General features: G+C 45.6%; 1 protein-coding gene across 8 annotated transcripts in view; it reads left to right on the top strand.

Annotated features, from left to right (window-relative positions):
• LOC140483535 (6-phosphofructo-2-kinase/fructose-2,6-bisphosphatase 4) overlaps nucleotides 1–8,978 on the top strand; it is a 181,090-nt gene extending 172,112 nt beyond the window's left edge. For all 8 annotated transcript variants that reach the window (XM_072581707.1, XM_072581714.1, XM_072581710.1 and 5 more), the window contains one exon: nucleotides 7,938–8,978. In XM_072581707.1, the coding sequence (XP_072437808.1) occupies nucleotides 7,938–7,997 (60 nt within the window). In that variant the 3' untranslated portion in view covers nucleotides 7,998–8,978. The remainder of the gene's footprint in view (nucleotides 1–7,937) is intronic.
• The last annotated feature ends 9,154 nt before the right edge of the window (nucleotides 8,979–18,132 follow it).

Genomic DNA, 18,132 nt, shown 5'->3' with positions numbered 1-18,132 from the left:
AATATCCTCCCTCAGCACAGCTGTAATGCTATCCCTTATCAAAAATGCCAATCCTTCTCCTCTCTTGCCTCCCTTTCTATCCTTCCTGTAGCATTTGTATCCTGGAACATTAAGCTGCCAGTCCTGCCCATCCCTGAGCCATATTTCTGTAATTGCTATGATATCCCAATCCCATGTTCTTAACCTTTCCCTGTTAGGTCCCTTGCATTGAAATAAATGCAGTTTAATTTATTAGTCCTACCTTGTCCCTGCCTGTCCTGAGTGTTCGACTCGCTTCTGTTCTCAACTGTACCCATCTCAGATTGACCTCTTTCCTCACTATCACCCTGGGTCCCAACTCCCCCCCCCCCCCCTCCCCCCCCCCCCCCTTACTAGTTTAAATCCTCCCGAGCAACTCTAACAAATTTCCCTGCCAGCATATTAGTCCCCTTCCCATTTAGGTGCAATCCGTCCTTCTTGTACAGGTCACTTCTACCCGAAAAGAGATTCCAATGATCCAAAGATGTGAATCCTTCTCCCATACACCAGCTCCTCAGCCATGCATTCATCTGCTCTATCCTCCTATTCCTGCCCTCACTAGCTCATAGTACTGGGAGTAATCCAGATATTACTACTCTTGAGGACCTCCTTTTTAAATTCCTGCCTAACTCTCTGTAATCTCCCTTCAGAATCTTGACCTTTTCCCTTCCAATGTTGTTGGTTCCAATGTGGATAACGACCTCTTGCTGGCCCCTCTCCCCCGTGAGAATATTCTGCACCCTCTCTGAGACATCCTTGATCCTGGTACCAGGGAAACAACACACCATTCTGCTTTTTCTCTGCTGCCCACAGAAACGTCTGTCTGTACCTCTGACTAGAGAATCCCCGAACACAATTGATGTCTTGGAACCCGACGTACCCCTCGTTGCATTAGAGCCAGTCTCAATACTTCTATTCTGGCAGCAGTCCATTCTGCCACTCCTCATTCTCTGACTGTAGAAAAATAAAAACATGAATATTCATGAGTCTACTTTTAGGAACAGAATTGCACATTCAGATAAATGACATCTACTGTATTTTCTCTGTCTACTCTCTCTATTGTCACCTTAAAACATTAATAGTCCATTCTGACTACTCATTATTATATTCTTCATTTCTTGAAGTTCCAGTCTCATTGGTAGGGTGTATATTATTTGTGATAATGTTACTGGGATAATAATCCAAAGGCTTGAGCAAATACTGAGGACATGCCTTTAAATTCTACTACGCAACTAGTGACATTTAAATTCAATTGCTTAACAAAAAAAAGACTAGAACTGAAAGCTGCTCTCCAGTACCACTATTCTATGTTGTCTCTCAATGCTCTTCCCACCGAAATACATCACTTTACTGCATTGAACCTCACCTGCCATCTATCCACCCGCCCGACCAACTTGTCAATGTCCTTTTGAATTACAATTCCTCCAAGTTTCATGTCGCCTGTAAACTTGGAAGTTATAGAAGAACCCATGACATTATTTGATGAAAAGCAAGATCTACTGGGATCCTGATCAGCATTCCTTTCTTCCTACCTAAGTTCTGAGGAAGGATCACTGGACTCAAAACATTAACTCTGATTTCTCTCCACAGATGCTGCCAGACCTGCTGAGCTTTTCCAGCGATCTCTGTTTTGTTTCTAATTTCCAGCACTGCAGTTCTTTTGGTTTTTTTTCTTTAGTATTCCTTCCTTAACCAACTCCCCCAAAATTACATTTCTTATTTATTTCCCATCTGTTAGATCCTACTGAAGATGTACAGGCACTGCATTATTTCTGAATCTAACACCACTTCCCTTCTCTTAAGCCATTGGTTGTGAAGTACTAAATGTGAGGCTTCCTCTTATTACAAAATCAACATTGCCGGTCTACAGGAAGGATGTTGTCTGTGTACAGTACTGGCTGCCCTTCTATAGGAAGGATACTGTTAAAACTTGAAAGACTGCAGAAAATATTTATAAGGATGTTGCCAGAGCTAGAGGGTTTGAGCTAAAGGAAAGGCTGATTAAGATGGAGCTATTCTTCCTGGTGCATTGGAGGCTGTGGAGTGACCTTATAGAGGTTTATAAAATCATGGGGGGCATGGATAGACAACGTCTTTTTCATCAGGTGGGAAACTAGGTTTCTAGGTTTCCAAAACTGGAGAGCATAGTTTAAGGTGAGAAGGGGAAGATTTAAAAGGGACCTGAAGGGTAACCTTTTCACAGAGGGTGGTGCATGTATGGAACAAGGTGCTAGAGGAGGTGATGGAGACTGGTACAATTGTAGCATTTAAAAGGCATCTGAATGGTTACATGAATAGGAAGGGTTTAGAGGATTATGGGCCAATTGCTAGCAAGTGGGGCTATGTCAGATTGGGAAGTCTGGTCAGCGTGGATGAGTTGGGCCAAAAGGTCTGTTTCTGTGCTTTATAACTCTGACTGTATAAAACAGATTATTTTGCTTTTTCTTCATGTGGGTGTCAGTAGCACCTATTGCCCTTGAACTGAGTCTGTCATTTAGTCTTGGGGGCAGTTAAGAGTCAACCACACTACTGTGGGTCTGGAGTCGCTTGTGGGCCAGACCCGATAAGTATGGCAGATTTCTTTCACAGATAAGTATTGCGATGGGCTTTCTACAACAATCCAAGGTTGGACAAACTAGGACTTTTTTCATGATATTTTCAGGGTCCCTATCACTGAGACTAGCCCTTAATTCCAGTGTAAGATTCTAAACAGGCTGACATGTCATGTTGCCAGGGCTTTCATCTTGGCCTCTGGATTATTATTCCAGTGACATCAGTACTAATCCACATGTCCTCCTAATGCAGACAAGGCACCCCCTGCTGATGCTGCATACAAACCTCATCTTGGCCTTTTCCATCTAACTCATTGACCTACACTTATTCCCTTTTGCCTTGTGTTTATCTAGCTTCTTAAATGTTCCTCTTTGCTTTGCCCACTTCTGGCGGTAATGAGTTTCCATGCTCTTGAAGCAATTAGGGTGTGTCTAGTTAAGTAAATGCCTGCTTTTCCCACATCCCATGAAGAAATGTTAAAAATTCTCAACACTCTGTGTAAAGTTGTTTTTTCCTGAATTTGATGCTAGTGACTATTTGATAATGATGTCCCCAGTTCTGATGAAAGGTCATCTCAACCCAGTCTCAGAGGTAAAAACAAGGGCTTTTGCCCGAAACATCGATTTCGAAGCTACTTGGATGCTGCCTGAACTGCTGTGCTCTTCCAGCACCACTAATCCAGAATCAACCCAGTCTCAACCCTCTGATTCTCTCTCCACTGATGCTGTCAAACCTATTGCTGTCATCTGCACAATTTGGCATTTGTCATGGACTCTTCTTCCCTATCCAAAGCCCATTGATGATAGTAAAGTTGTGAATGATCACAAACCAAGTGAAGGTTCCCTCACCTTTCACAATTCATTAAGCAAGAAATGTGAATGAGCCACTTTTGAGTAATTGTGAACATTGAGAATGTGGTTGTAGGAGTACAATATGAGGCCAGTGGTGATTTAATAGGGAGTCTCTCACTATCCAAAACCAACTGGCTGTCGGGACAGTCACTAACTGCACAGCCTCTGGCACCAGGTCCCTCAATCCTCAGTTTCTGAATCACCCACAACTCAAAAATATCCACTTCAGATCACCACCCCCATCTCCAACCCCCTCACCTCCAATAGTCCTCCCTACCCCATCACTCCCTCACCCCCCCCAAAACCCCTCTATCCAGTTACAACACCTCAACTGCCACCCCATCATTTCCCCCACCCTCAACACAACCTTTCTCCTGTTGGAGATTTGGTTTCAGAGATTGCAGCAGGATCTTGATCAGCTGGGGAAATGGGCCAAGAAGTGGCAAATGGTTTTAATACAGATGAGTTGTTGCACTTTGGAGTCAAATCAAGATAGGAGTTTCATGGTGAATGGTAAGGCCTTAAGGAGTGTAGTAAAACTCCTTACAGTTTAAAGTCCCAACAGGTTTATTTGGAAGCACAATTTTTTGGAGCGCTGCTCTTTCATCAGGTGGTTGTGGTGCAGGTCCTGTTACACCGCTTTCTGCTGAAGGAGCAGCACTCCACAAGCTACTGCTTCCAAATGAACCTGTTGTCTGATTTTTAACTTTGTCCACCCCAGTCCAATACCGGCTTCTCCATATTGTGAAAGAGGGACCTTGGACTTTAGGTGCATAATTCTGAAAGTGGAGTAAGGGCGGTGGAGAAGGCTTTTGGCATGCTGGCCTTCACCAGTTGGGGCAGTGAGTATAGAAGTTGGGAAGTTATGTTGCAGTTACACAGGACTTTGAGGCTACACTTGGAGTATTGTATTCAGATTTGATCACCCTGTTATAGGAAGTATGTTATTAAACTGGAAAGACTGAAGAAGGAATTTACAACGATGTTGCCAGGACTCTCTGTCTGAGTGGTAGGGAGAGGTTGGATAACATAGAACATAGAACATTACAGCGCAGTACAGGCCCTTTGGCCCTCGATGTGGCGCCAACCTATCATACCAATTTGAAGCCCATCTAACCTACAGTATTCCGTGTACGTCCATATGCTTATCCAAATGATGACCTAAATGTACTTTAAAATTGGTGAATCTACTACCGTTGCAGGCAAAGCATCCCGTACCCTTACTACTCTGAGTAAAGAAACCACCTCTGACCTCTATCCTGTATCTTTCGCCCCTCAATTTAAAGCTATGTCCCCTCGTGCTTGCCGTCACCATACTTTGAAAAAGGCTCTCCCTGTCCACCCTATCTAACCCTCTGATTATCTTATATGTCTCTATTAAGTCACCTCTCAACCTTCTCTCTAACGAAAACAGCCTCAAATCCCTCAGCCTTTCCTCATAACACCTTCCCTCCATACCCGGTAACATCCTAGTAAATCTCCTCTGCACCTTTTCCAAAGCTTCCACATCCTTATAATGTGGTGACCAGAACTGTACACAATACTCCAAGTGTGATCGCACTAGAGTTTTATACAGCTGTAGCATAACCTCCTGGTTCCAGAACTTGATCCCTCTATTAATAAAAACTAAAACACTGTATACCTTCTTAACAACCCTGTCAACCTGGGTGGCAATTTTCAAGGATCTGTGTACATGGATACCGAGATCTCTCTGCTCAGGGTGTAGGTTACTCGCTGAGCTGTAGGTTTGATATCCAGATGTTTCATTACCTGGCTAGGTAACATCATCAGTGGCGACCTCCAAGTGAAGTGAAGCTGTTGTCTCCTACTTTCTATTTATATCTTTTCTCCTGGATGGGGTTCCTGGGGTTTGTGGTGATCCCATCTCTTATAACCTTTTCCAACACTTGACCAACAACTGAAGTAAGGCTCACTGGTTTATAATTACCAGGATTGTCTCTACTCCCCTTCTTGAACAGGGGACCCACATTTGCTATCCTCCAGTCTTCTGGCGCTATTCCTGCAGACAATGACGGTTTAAAGATCAATGCCAAAGGCTCGGCAATCTCCCCCCTGGCTTCCCAGAGGATCCAAGGATAAATCCCATCCGGCCCAGAGGACTTATCTGTTTTCACACTCTGCAGGATTTCTAATACCTCCTCCTTGTGAACCTCAATCCCACCCAGTCTAGTAGCCTGTATCTCAGTATTCTCCTTGACAACATTGTCGTTTTCTAGAGTGAATACTGCAAAAAATATTCATTTAGTGCTTCCCCTATCTCCTCTGACTCCACACACAACTTCCCACTACTATCCTTGATTGGCCCTAATCTTACTCTCATCATTCTTTTATTCCTTAAGTACCTATAGAAAGCCTTAGGGTTTACCCTGATCCTATCCACCAACAACTTCTCATGTCTCCTCCTGGCTCTTCTGAGCTCTCTCTTTCGATCTTCCCTGGGTACCTTGTAACCCTCAAACGCCCTAACTGAGCCTTCACATCTCATCCTAACATAAGCTGCCTTCTTCCTCTTGACCAGAGATTCCAGTTCCTTTGTAAACCACGACTCCCATGCTCTACAGCTTCCTCCCTGCCTGACAGGTACATACTTATATAGGACACACAGGAGCTTTTCCTTGAATAAGCTCCACATTTTTAATGTGCCCATCCCCATCCTATGCTTTCTAAATCTTGCCTAATCGCATCATAATTGCCTTTCCCCCAGCTGTAACTCTTGCCCAGTGGTGTACACCTATCCCTTTCTATCACTAAAGTAAACATAACCTAATTGTGATCACCTACTTCCAAGTCTAACACCAAATCTAATGTGGCTTCGCCACTTGTTGACCTGTCTACATACTGTGTCAGGAAGTCCTCCTGCACACAATGGACAAAAACTGACCCATCTATAGTAGTTGTACTATAGTGTTCCAGTCAATATTTGGAAAGTTGAAGTCCCCCATGACAACTACCCTGTCTCTCTCACTCCTATCGAGAATCATCTTTGCTATCCTTTCCTCTACATCTCTGGAACTATTTGGAGGCCTATAGAAGACTCCCAACAGGGTGACCACTCCTTTCCTGTTTCTAACTTCAGCCCATCTTACCTCAGTTGACGAGTCCCCAAACATCCTTTCTGCAACTGCAATACTGTCCTTGACCAACAATGCCACACCTCCCCCTCTTTTACCATCTTCTCTGTTCTTACTGAAACATCTAAATCCTGGAACCTGCAACAACCATTCCTGTCCCTGCTCTATCCTTGTCTCTGAAATGGCCACAACATCGAAGTCCCAGGTACCAACCCATGCTGCAAGTTCACCCACCTTATTCCAGATGCTCCTGGTGTTGACCAACTTCTTGCTTGCCAATGCCATCCTGCGTCCCTGAAACCTGATTTTGGACCTCCCTACTCTCAACCTTTTCTATACTCAAACTACAATTTTGGTTCCCATCCCCCTGCTGGATTAGTTTAAACCCACCCCAATAGCCTTAGCGAATTCCACCCCCCCCCCCCCCCCAGGATATTGGTACCCCTCTGGTTCAGATGAAGACCAGCCTGCTGTAGAAGTCCCACCTACCCCAGAAAGAGCCCCAATTATCCAAGAATCCAAAACCCTCGCTCCTGCACCATCCTTGTAGCCACGTGTTCAACTCCTCTCTCTCCCTATTCCTTGCCTCACTAGCACATGGCACGGGCAACAACTCTGTTTGTCCTAGCTCTAAGCTTCCATCCTAGCTCCCTGAGTTTCTGCCTTAAATCCCTATCTCTCTTTCTACCTATGTCGTTGGTGCATATGTGGAAAGCTAGGACTATTTTCTTTAGAGCGTAGAAGACTGAGGGGGGAATCTTATAGAAGTGTACAAGATCATGAGAGGCATGGATAGGGTGAATGCACTCAGTCTTTTTCCCAGGGTTAGGAACTGGAGGAGTAGACGGTATCAGTTTAAGGTTAGAGAGGAAAGAGTAAAAGGGAACCTGAGGGACAAATGTTTACACAGAGTGTGTAGGAGTATGGGATGAGCTGCCAGTGAAAGTGGTTAAAGTGGGTAAATTAACAACATTTAATAGGCATTTGGACAAATACATGGATAGGAAAGGTTTAGACGGATAAGGGGTTAGCATGGATGGACGTTTTGGCCGGCATAGACTAGTTCGGTCTGATGGGCCCATCTCCATGTTGTAGGACTCTATGTACTCCTCAGTTCTGACACTCTACACCCCTCTCCAACTTGTGTCCTGTCCCCCCTATACATCCTCTCCTCCCTAACCACAAATCCCTCTCCTAGTCTTCCATTCCCAACAACTTCCTCTGTTATTACCCCTTCTCCCTGTCTGGTCCCATCCTGTCACCTGAAGAATTCTGCTTTTTGTTTATTGGGATGTGGGTAAGTCTGGAATGGAGCTGGAAAGTTTTGCATTTTTGCATTTGGAGCATGTTGTTAACTGCATTTGCATTGTCTGTGCTGCTGGTTTGGTTTACTCTTCACCCTTTCTGTTTTATTGTCATGCAGAATGTAGACATTTCAAGACCTCCTGAGGAAGCCCTTCTAACCGTCCCTGCTCACCAATGAGACTTGCTGCCTCTCCTTTCACCACTGCAGCCCTAACTGGGGGACAGCCCTCAGCTTCTAACCTCATGATGCAACTTGAGATTTTATTTCAAATTCTTAAATAATACTGGAAAGAAATGTTTTTACTTCTGGCTGTTCTATGAATTGTTTGTACATTAAATGCTACAGTACGCAAGATATTTTGGGGTAACAGTGCAATGAAATTTTGATTGAAGATTATCAAATCCAGTTTTAACCAGTCCTGCACCGATCTGCCTGACCCAAGTGGACTGTAACCGATGTCTGCAACCTCAATAACTTTCAGTAGATCTGTGATTGTACATGTATTCATCATCTATTGGACTGTTTACTTCTGAGAGTTTACACTGTGTTCTTTCAAAGCCACAATACTTTATAGTGACTGATCAGCATGAGAAAGTGAGCAGCCACCATTTGGGGAAACATTAAGAATTTCAAAACTGTTTACATGTATTAACTCTTCTTGCATTTGGCATGTTTGTTTTAACCTGGTATTGAGATTAATTTAACCTCACCCCTACTGTAAAAGCAGTGTAGCTAAGTATGTGACTCAAAGCTGGATAATGAAATGTACTTGATCTAATTTAAGAGGATACTTACTATGCAGATGGTAAGTGGTAACTCATTCTTGTGAAGTTAATCCTAGCAAGTGAAATGTAGTCTTAAAAGGGCAGGGACTAAGTTAGTGAAATACCTTTTCTACAGTATAACTGGCATTGATTCAGAAGAAGTTGCTTCAAAGTGATTGATTACTGTGTAAATTTGCTCTCATTTCAGATCGGCAATGTTTTAAGTTTCGCTGAGCAATCTTGCTTGGAATAAATAATTTTAATTATGTAAAAGTTACAGAGATGTATAGAATGTTCAAACTGCAAATTATCAAAAAATAGTTAAGAATTTTTATTTATCATTGTACTGGTTTCTAAATCTGTGTTGCTTCTCTTAAAGGTGATTTTAATTACATTTTGTAGCATTTAAATGTAAATTCTTTGTATCTAATACATTCTTGTCTGTTCTGTAGTCGTGTTAATGTGCATTCAGGTACTTTTAATCTGTCTATTCAACTGAATATGTGCTTCTGAATAATAACCTCTTGTAAATATTACATGAAGAAAGTGAGGACTGCAGATGCTGGAGATCAGTGATGAAAATGTGTTGCTGGAAAAGCGCAGCAGGTCAGGCAGCATCCAAGGAGCAGGAGAATGAAGAAGGGCTCATGCCTGAAACGTCGATTCTCCTGCTCCTTGGAAGCTGCCTGACCTGCGCTTTTCCAGCAACATATTTTCAGCTGTAAATATTACATCCCAATCTCTCTCAATCATGCATCTACAACTCCTCTGCTAGCAACTGGCTCCATTGTATAGAGTCCTAGAAGTAAGTTAGTACTACTGCATTTAGCATTTATTGAGAGCTTCAGTCTGTTGCTGTTTGATCTCTTGCAATCCAGGTGAGTGGAAATGGGAGTGTACTGTATTACAACTGGCAGATGATCTGCTCCTTATCATGGGGCAGTTTCTGGGAGTTTTCTGTGCACAATTTAGCTGGTGCTCCTTCTCCATTACAACATTGACTTACGTGAAGCACTTTGGAACTGCCTGACGCAATGAAAGGTGCTTTAAAAATGATTGAGTAATCAGTGATCAAACCTGGACATGAGGAGAGGACTCCACACCCCAGGTACAAGACTTGCAATTAACTGGTTCCTCTACTCGCCATTAATCCAGAAACTACAGATCCCAGTCTGCCTGGTGGGGAAATGTTTAGACTTAATAACCTAGGACAAAATTAATTAGCATCTGGAGAAGTGAGGGTTGTTAGGTGAAGTAAGCAATGCATTGAGCTCTTTGATGGAGAACATGGATGGTGGAGCACTGATTGATAGACAAACAGGAAGTGCTGGAGAAACTCACCAAATCATGCAGCATCTGTGGAGAGAGAAGCAAAATTAATGTTTGGATTCAGTAACTTTTTCCAAACTCTGAAGAAGAGTCCTGTTGGGCAATACCTGCTTAGTATCTCCAGCAATTTGTATTTTGGATTTTTTTAAAGGACCTTTTGACAGTGTATTGGTATAGACTTGTAAACAAAATGTATTCTGATGGGATTAAAAGGTCAATGGCAGCATAGATACAAAACTGACAAAGTGACAAAAAGAGCAACAGACAAACCTGCAATGATATAGAGTTAGGTTATCACTGAGACATCAATGTGAGACACAACTGCAGGATCTGTTTAGGTTCATGGTCCTTTACAAATTGAGTGCAGCACACAGATCACGGATTATATACAATCAATAAATTAGAGCACATCAAAACTCTCATAAAAATGCTACAAAAGAACTACATAGAGATGAAACAATACACTTCTCAGTTCTCAATTCATCATTTTGTTACTTTAGTTATAATGTCCTCTTCAGTTTGCCCATTATTTGTATCACTGTAACATGAATGTTAAATTAACACATTGAAGATCATCATGGATGTGATTGAGTGAGATTTAAATCCCAACAGCCTCCCTATCTGAAAAGACATTTTTTCTTTCTACCTCTTATTTAACAATTTATCCCAGCACAAAACTGTTCCAACTCATTGGGCAGGATGTTTCATGATGGTGATAGAAGTCTTGCCCATTAGTGGAGTTATGTGCCACCTCCTTTACAATGGCCTGTTGTAACAACTGGCCAGTATCAGGTCTTTCCTGGCATCCTGCCATCTCAACATAACCAGTTCTCCAACATATGCCCAATGCACTGTGACCAATAACTCCAAAAACTACAGACCAGTCAGTCGAACAGAAAATAAGTCAGACCTGACAGCGGTCAATGCCTGTCATCGGCACCAGGGCCTGAAGATTATTGATAGATACTGGCCGCAGCTGACTGAGGCTAGGAAAGGTGTCTCTGGCTCTATAGAAAGGGTAACGTCTCTCGGAAAACCTCTCCCTTCCCTGTACTGGGTGCCCTGATCAGCTACTGAGTGCGTGTGATTGAGGGGCCCCTACTCCCACCCACCCTACCCTCCAACCAATGCCCCCCCCCCCACCCCCCCCAAAAAAGAAAGAAAAAAACAATCTGGACGTCTGAAAGGATCCTGCCTGGGTTCTCGTGAGGTGACTCCCCATCTGCCTGTGGTTGAGTATTTGCAGTGCCAGGGTGAGGCCCTTGTGTTAATCTTAATTGTTTAGATAGAGTCATAGAGATGTACAGCATGGAAACAGACCCTTCAGTCCAACCCATCCATGCCGACCTGATATCCCAACCCCAATCTAGTCCCACCTGACAGCACCCGGCCCATATCCCTCCAAACCCTTCCTGATCATGTACCCATCCACATGCTTCTTAAATGTTGCAATTGTACCAGCCTCCACCACTCCCTCTGGCAGCTCATTCCATACATGTACCACCCTCTGTGTGAAAACGTTGCCCCTTAGGTCTCTTTTATATCTTTCCCCTCTCACCCTAAATCTATGCCTTCTAGTTCTGGACTCCCCAACCCCAGGGAAAAGACTTTGCCTATTTACCCTATCCATGCCCTTCATAATTTTGTAAACCTCTATAAGGTCACCCCTCAGCCTCCAACGCTCCAGGGAAAACAACCCCAGCCTGTTCAGCCTCTCCCTGTAGCTCAAATCCTCCAACTCTGGCAACATCCTTGTAAATTCTTTCTGAACCCTTTCAAGTTTCACAACATCTTTCCAATAGGAAGGAGACCAGAATTGCACGCAATATTCCAAAAGTGGCCTAACCAATGTCCTGTACAGCCACAACATGACCTCCCAACTCCTGTACTCAATACTCTGACTAATAAAGGAAAGCATACCAAAAGCTGCCTTCACTATCCTATCTACCTGTGACTCCACTTTCAAGGAGCTCTGAACCTGCACTCCAAAATCTTTGTTCAGCAACTCCCTAGGACCTTACCATTAAGTGTATAAGTCCTGCTAAAATTTGCTTTCTCAAAATGCAGCACCTCGCTTTTCTGTCTCAGATTTTGAGGAAGAGAGCAGGGTGTTTATCCTCTGTCCTGATTACATTTTCCCCACAATCTCCAGTTCCAAATGCAAGGAAAAGGTGCTGACATTAAATTTTGGCTAGTCTGTGTAGATCCCACAAATAACCCAGCACATTGAGGTATCTGGATGATAATTAGTTCCCATAGATTGGCTGATTTAGGCGAGAGGGAGGCCTTGGTATAATGTCCCTCGGGGGGTCTGTTTTAGGAATAATTTCTTTGATATTCATGAATAATTGATTCTTGCATGGATTCGCACAATTGTTCACTCCCACAAGCTTGTCGATTGCCCATCAACCAGATAGTTGTCATCAGATTAATGTACTTTGGTTTGTGCCATTGTGACCAGTTAAAGATACTAACCAACTACCTGCTACAGCTGAATGCACTCAGTGCACACAGCCAAGGGCTATGCCATCTGCAGGCATCATCACTCACTGTTTAAACAAAGCAGCAGTGTAAACATCGTATATAATGAGTTTCATTATTTAGTTTCAAAAGTGCAGTATTCTTTGCAAAATCTTTGATTTATAAAGCATTCCTTTTCCCATTTTAGTTGACACTGAAGCATACAGGGAATCAATGGTATGGTCATTAGAAGTGCAAAATGTTTTGTACAGTGAGTGTTGAGGTTCTGAAATGTATAGCAAGAGTATGGTAGAAGTGTGTTTAACTGAGGTTTGCAAAAGGTAATTGTACCACTGAAGAGAAAATGAATTGCTGGGCTACAGGATCAAGGTAGGGCAGAGGCTCCAAGTGAATTGCTTTTAGTGACTGGCCAACACAGAGGCAATGGCCTGCTTCTGTTCTATACCCATTGTACAATTCCATGTAAAAGGCACAGTGATTGACAAGTTCATCGTAACAGATCCCCTTGGATATGATAATCATAATATTTATTTTCCTATTAAATTTGAGAGTCAAAATTCAAATCCAAAGCAAGAATCACAATTCAGTAAATAGTTGCTCGGTTGAATAGAAATTGAATATTGTGGATAAGAGAGAAATGTTATCACAGCTTTCTGTCTTGTACTTATCAGGACCAATGCAAGAATACCAAATTTCAGAAAGTGCAACAAATTATCCAACAGGGTAAAAGGATATCATTGGCTGAAACTTTTCCACAGAAACAGCAACAGGGAGCCAAAGGCTCTAAAGCTCACAGCTAATTCAAAAAGGACCAAAAGCTTAAGCCCATTCATTTATTTGCAGAAATGTTATCCCTGAGTATTAATGTGGATCTCCTACACAATGAGATCAACTAGTTATCGAATGTTGATTGCCAGTTGAGCACTCATGATGGTGCTGCACTCCTTCGCTGACTCTCTGACATTGCAGCACTTTCTCAGTACTGACTCATCAATAGTGCCTTACTCCTCCGCTGACCCTCCAGTAATGAGGCACTCCCTTGGCACTGACCCTCTGACAGTGAGGCACTCCCTCAGTACTGACCCTCCGGCAGTGCGGCGCTCCCTCAGCACTGACCCTCTGACAGTGTGGCGCTCCCTCAGCACTGACTCTCAGACAGTGCACCACTTCCTCAGCACTGACCCTCCAACAGTGCACCACTCCGTTAGAACTGACCAACCAAGAGTGCGGCACTCCTTCAGTACAGACTCTCCGACAGTGCATCACTCCCATAGTACTGACCATCCGATAGTGCACAACTACCTCAGCACTGACCCTTTGATTGCAGTATTCCCTCAGCAATGACCCTCCAACAGTGCGGCATTCCCTCAGCACTGACCCTCTGACAGTGCACAAACACCTGAGCATTGACCCTCTGATGGTTCGGCACTCCCTCAGCATTGACCGTCCGACAGTGAAACTCTCCCTTAGTACTGACCCTCCAACAGTGCGGCACTCCCTCAGCGCTGAACCTCGACAGTGCGGCACTCCCTCGGCATTGACTCTGACAGTGTGGCAGTCCCTCAGTACAGACTCTCTGACAGTGCAGCATTCCCTCAGTGCAGACTCTCCGACAGTGCGGCACTCCCTCAGTGCAGACAATCCAACAGTGCGGCACTCCCTCAGCACTGACCCTCCGGCAGTGCGGCACTGACCCTCAACAGTGATACACTCCCTCGGCACTGATGCTCTGACAGTGTGGCATTCCCTCGGCACTGACCCGCTACCAGTGCATTGTGTGCCCTGGGCTTCTTACATGGGTTACACTACCTCTGCAACATCAGCTGATGCCTCCTAATCCTGTCTTGTCCATTTATTGTTTTTGATTCAGAATGTTAATGTGAATCGGAGTTCGGAGGATGCACTGAAAACCGTCCCGGCTCAATATCCAGCTGTTCATTCTGATCAAGATTGAAACAGATCCTTCCTATGATTGGACAGCATGGGACCTGATATGACAGCACAATCCATTTCACCCTTCAGGGCCTGATGCACTTGATCAACGATCACAGAGTGAAGTTACCTACATATGTCTTCGGCGATATTTAACCAGCTCTTGCAACAGCTTCTTTATTTATCCGCTGCCTGACCTGTGATGCTTTTGGCCTGGTTTGTACATTAGTCTTGTGTGACAGCAATGCTTGGGTCTGTATTCGTGCTGTTATTTCTGTTTGTTTTTTTCTTTCACACTGAGATGGAAGTGACACTTTCCAAGAATTCAGGACCTTAAATATGAAATGTATTTTAGCACAGGCTCCCTATTATTTAATTGAGGGCAGCACTGAGTTGTTAGCTGGGTATAGACTTCCCTAGGGCTCAAATTTTCAAATTGCCGTGTTTGGACATGAATTGCACCCCTCTAGAACAGGTGGGACTTGACCCGGGCTTCCTAGCTCAGAGGTTGGGACAGATTCTGAGGCTTTTACACATGGTCCAGAGACCTGAACCCAGAATCCAGCCTGAGCTCCCACTGCAGTACCAAGGGAATCCTGCTCTGTCAGACAGTCAGCACTGAAGGAGTGCCGCACTGTCAGAATGTCAGCGCCTAGGGAGTGCAATCATGTGGAGTCTCTATTGAAGGATAAAATGTACCTCCCATGAGTCATAATGTTTAAGCAGCTTCTTGACTCATGCATGTGTAGTTTATGGGATCTTGCTATGCTCAAAGTGATTGCACAATACTCATTGGTTGTAATGAACTTGTGAGAGGTGCTATATAAAAGAAAGTTTTTTTGTTATTGAAGTTTTAATAAAGTGAATATGAAGCATCAGCCATTTTGGAGAAAGTGAGGACGGCAGATGCTGGAGATAGAACATAGAACAATGCAGCACAGAACAGGCCCTTTGGCCCACGATGTTGTGCCGAATTTCTAACCTAGATTAAGCACCCATCCATGTACCCATCCAAATGCCGCTTAAAGGTCACCAATGATTCTGACTCTACCACTCCCACGGGCAGCACATTCCATGCCCCCACCACTCTCTGGGTAAAGAACCCACCCCTGACATCTCCCCTATACCTTCTACCCTTCACCTTAAATTTATGTCCCCTTGTAACACTCTGTTGTACCCGGGGAAAAAGTTTCTGACTGTCTATCTATTCCTCTGATCATCTTATAAACCTCTATCAAGTCACCCCTCATCCTTCGCCGTTCCAACGAGAAAAGGCCGAGAACTCTCAACCTATCAGAGCTGATAATGTGTTGCTGGAAAAGCGCAGGTCAGGCAGCATCAAAGCAGCAGGAGAATCAACGTTTCAGGCCTAAGCCCTTCTTCAGGAATGAGGAGGGTGTGCCAAGCAGGCTAAGATAAAAGGTAGGGAGGAGGGACTTGGGAGAGGGGCGTTGGGAATGCGATAGGTGGAAGAAGGTTAAGGTGAGGGTGATAGGCCGGAGTGGGGTGGGGGCGGAGAGGTCAGGAAGAAGATTGCAGGTCAAGAAGGCGGTGCTGAGTCCGAGGGTTGGGACTGAGAAAAGGTGGGGGGAGAGGGGAAATGAGGAAGGTGGACAAATCTGTATTCATCCCTTGTGGTTGGAGGGTTCCTAGGTGGAAGATAAGGCGCTCTTCCTCCAGGTGTCGTGCTGCCATGGTCTGGCGATGGAGGAGGCCAAGGACCTGCATGTCCTTGGCGGAGTGGGAGGGGGAGTTGAAGTGTTGAACCACGGGGTGGTGGGGTTGGTTGGTCCGGGTGTCCCAGAGGTGTTCTCTGAAACGTTCCGCAAGTAGGTGGCCTGTCTCCCCCATGTATAGGAGGCCACATCAGGTGCAGCGGATGCAGTAAGTGATATGTGTGGAGGTGCAGGTGAATTTGTGATGGATATGGAAGGATCCCTTGGGGCCTTGGAGGGAAGTGAGGGGGGAGGTGTGGGTGCAAGTTTTGCATTTCTTGTGGTTGCAGGGGAAGGTGCTGGGAGTGGAGGGTGGGTTGGTGGGGAGTGTGGACCTGACGAGGGAGTCGCAGAGGGAGTGGTCTTTCCGGAATGCTGATCGGGGAGGGGAGGGAAATATATCCTTGGTGGCGGGGTCTGTTTGGAGGTGGCGGAAATGATAAAGGATGATACGATGTATCTGGAGGTTGGTGGGGTGGTAGGTGAGGACCAGTGGGGTTCTGTCCTGGTGGCGGTTGGAGGGGCGGGGCTCAAGTGCGGAGGAGCGGGAAGTGGAGGTGATGCAGTGGAGGGCATCGTCAACCACGTCTGAGGAGAAATTGCGGTCTTTGAAGAAGGAGGCCGGCTGGGTTGTTTGGTGTTAGAATTGGTCCTCCTTGGAGCAGATGCGGCAGAAGCAAAGGAATTGGGAATATGGGATGGCGTTTTTACAGGGGGCAGGGTGGGAAGAGGTGTAATCGAGGCAGCTGTGGGAGTCAGTCGGTTTATAGTAAACGTCCGTGTTGAGTCGGTCGTCCGAGGTAGAAATGGAGAGGTCGAGGAAGTGGAGGGAGGAGTCTGAGACGGTCCAGGTAAATTTGAGGTCGGGGTGGAAGGTGTTGGTAAAGTGGATGAACTGTTCAACCTCCTCGTGGGAGCACGAGGTTGCACCAATACAGTCATCGATGTAGCGGAGGAAAAGGTGGGAGGTGGTGCCAATGTAGCTGCGGAAGATGGACTGTTCCACATATCCGACAAAGGATTCTCGCTCACCCTCTGACGACCCCTTCTCCTGCCTCCAACACACCCGATCCACCTGCACACCCCGTGCTGGCCTCTTACCCACCCTCGATCTCTTCATAGCCAACTGCCGCCGCAACATTAACCGCCTCAACCTGTCCACCCCTCTTACCCACTCCAACCTCTCACCCTTGCAACGTACAGCCCTCCACTCCCTCCGCTCCAACCCCAACCTCACTATCAAACCGGCAGACAAGGGAGGCACGGTGGTAGTTTGGCGCACCGCCTTTACATTGCTGAGGCTAAACGCCAGCTCGCGGACACCTCCTCCTACTGCCCCCCCTTGACCATGACTCCACCTCCCACCACCAAACCATCATCTCCCAGACCATCCATAACCTCATCACCTCAGGGGATCTCCCATCCACTGCCTCCAACCTCATAGTCCCACAACCCCACACCGCCCGTTTCTACCTCCCGGCCAAAATCCACAAACCTGACTGCCCCGGCCGACCCATTGTCTCAGCCTGCTCCTGCCCCACCGAACTCATCTCTGCATACCTTGACACGGTCCTGTCCCCCTTAGTCCAAGAACTCCCCACCTACGTTCAGGAAGCCACACATGCCCTCCACCTCCTCCATGATTTGCGCTTCCCCGGCCCCCAACGCCTTATCTTCACCATGGACATCCAGTCCCTATACACCTCCATCCCCCATCACGAAGGACTCAAAGCCCTCTGCTTCTTCCTTTCCCGCCGAACCAACCAGTACCCTTCCACTGACACTCTCCTTCGACTGACTGAACTGTTCCTCACCCTGAACAACTTCTCTTACCAATCCTCCCACTTCCTCCAAACCAAAGGAGTAGCCATGGGCACCCGCATGGGCCCCAGCTATGCCTGCCTCTTCGTCGGATATGTGGAACAGTCCATCTTTCGCAGCTACACTGGCACCACCCCCCACCTTTTCCTCCGCTACATCGATGACTCTATTGGCGCTACGTCGTGCTCCCATGAGGAGGTTGAACAGTTCATCCACTTTACGAACACCTTCCACCCAGACCTCAAATTTACCTGGACTGTCTCAGACTCC

This window comes from Chiloscyllium punctatum, chromosome 12 (genome assembly GCF_047496795.1).
Source record: "Chiloscyllium punctatum isolate Juve2018m chromosome 12, sChiPun1.3, whole genome shotgun sequence".
In the NCBI taxonomy this organism is placed as follows: Eukaryota; Metazoa; Chordata; class Chondrichthyes; order Orectolobiformes; family Hemiscylliidae; genus Chiloscyllium; species Chiloscyllium punctatum.
This window is presented reverse-complemented; position numbering and strand designations above follow the sequence as displayed.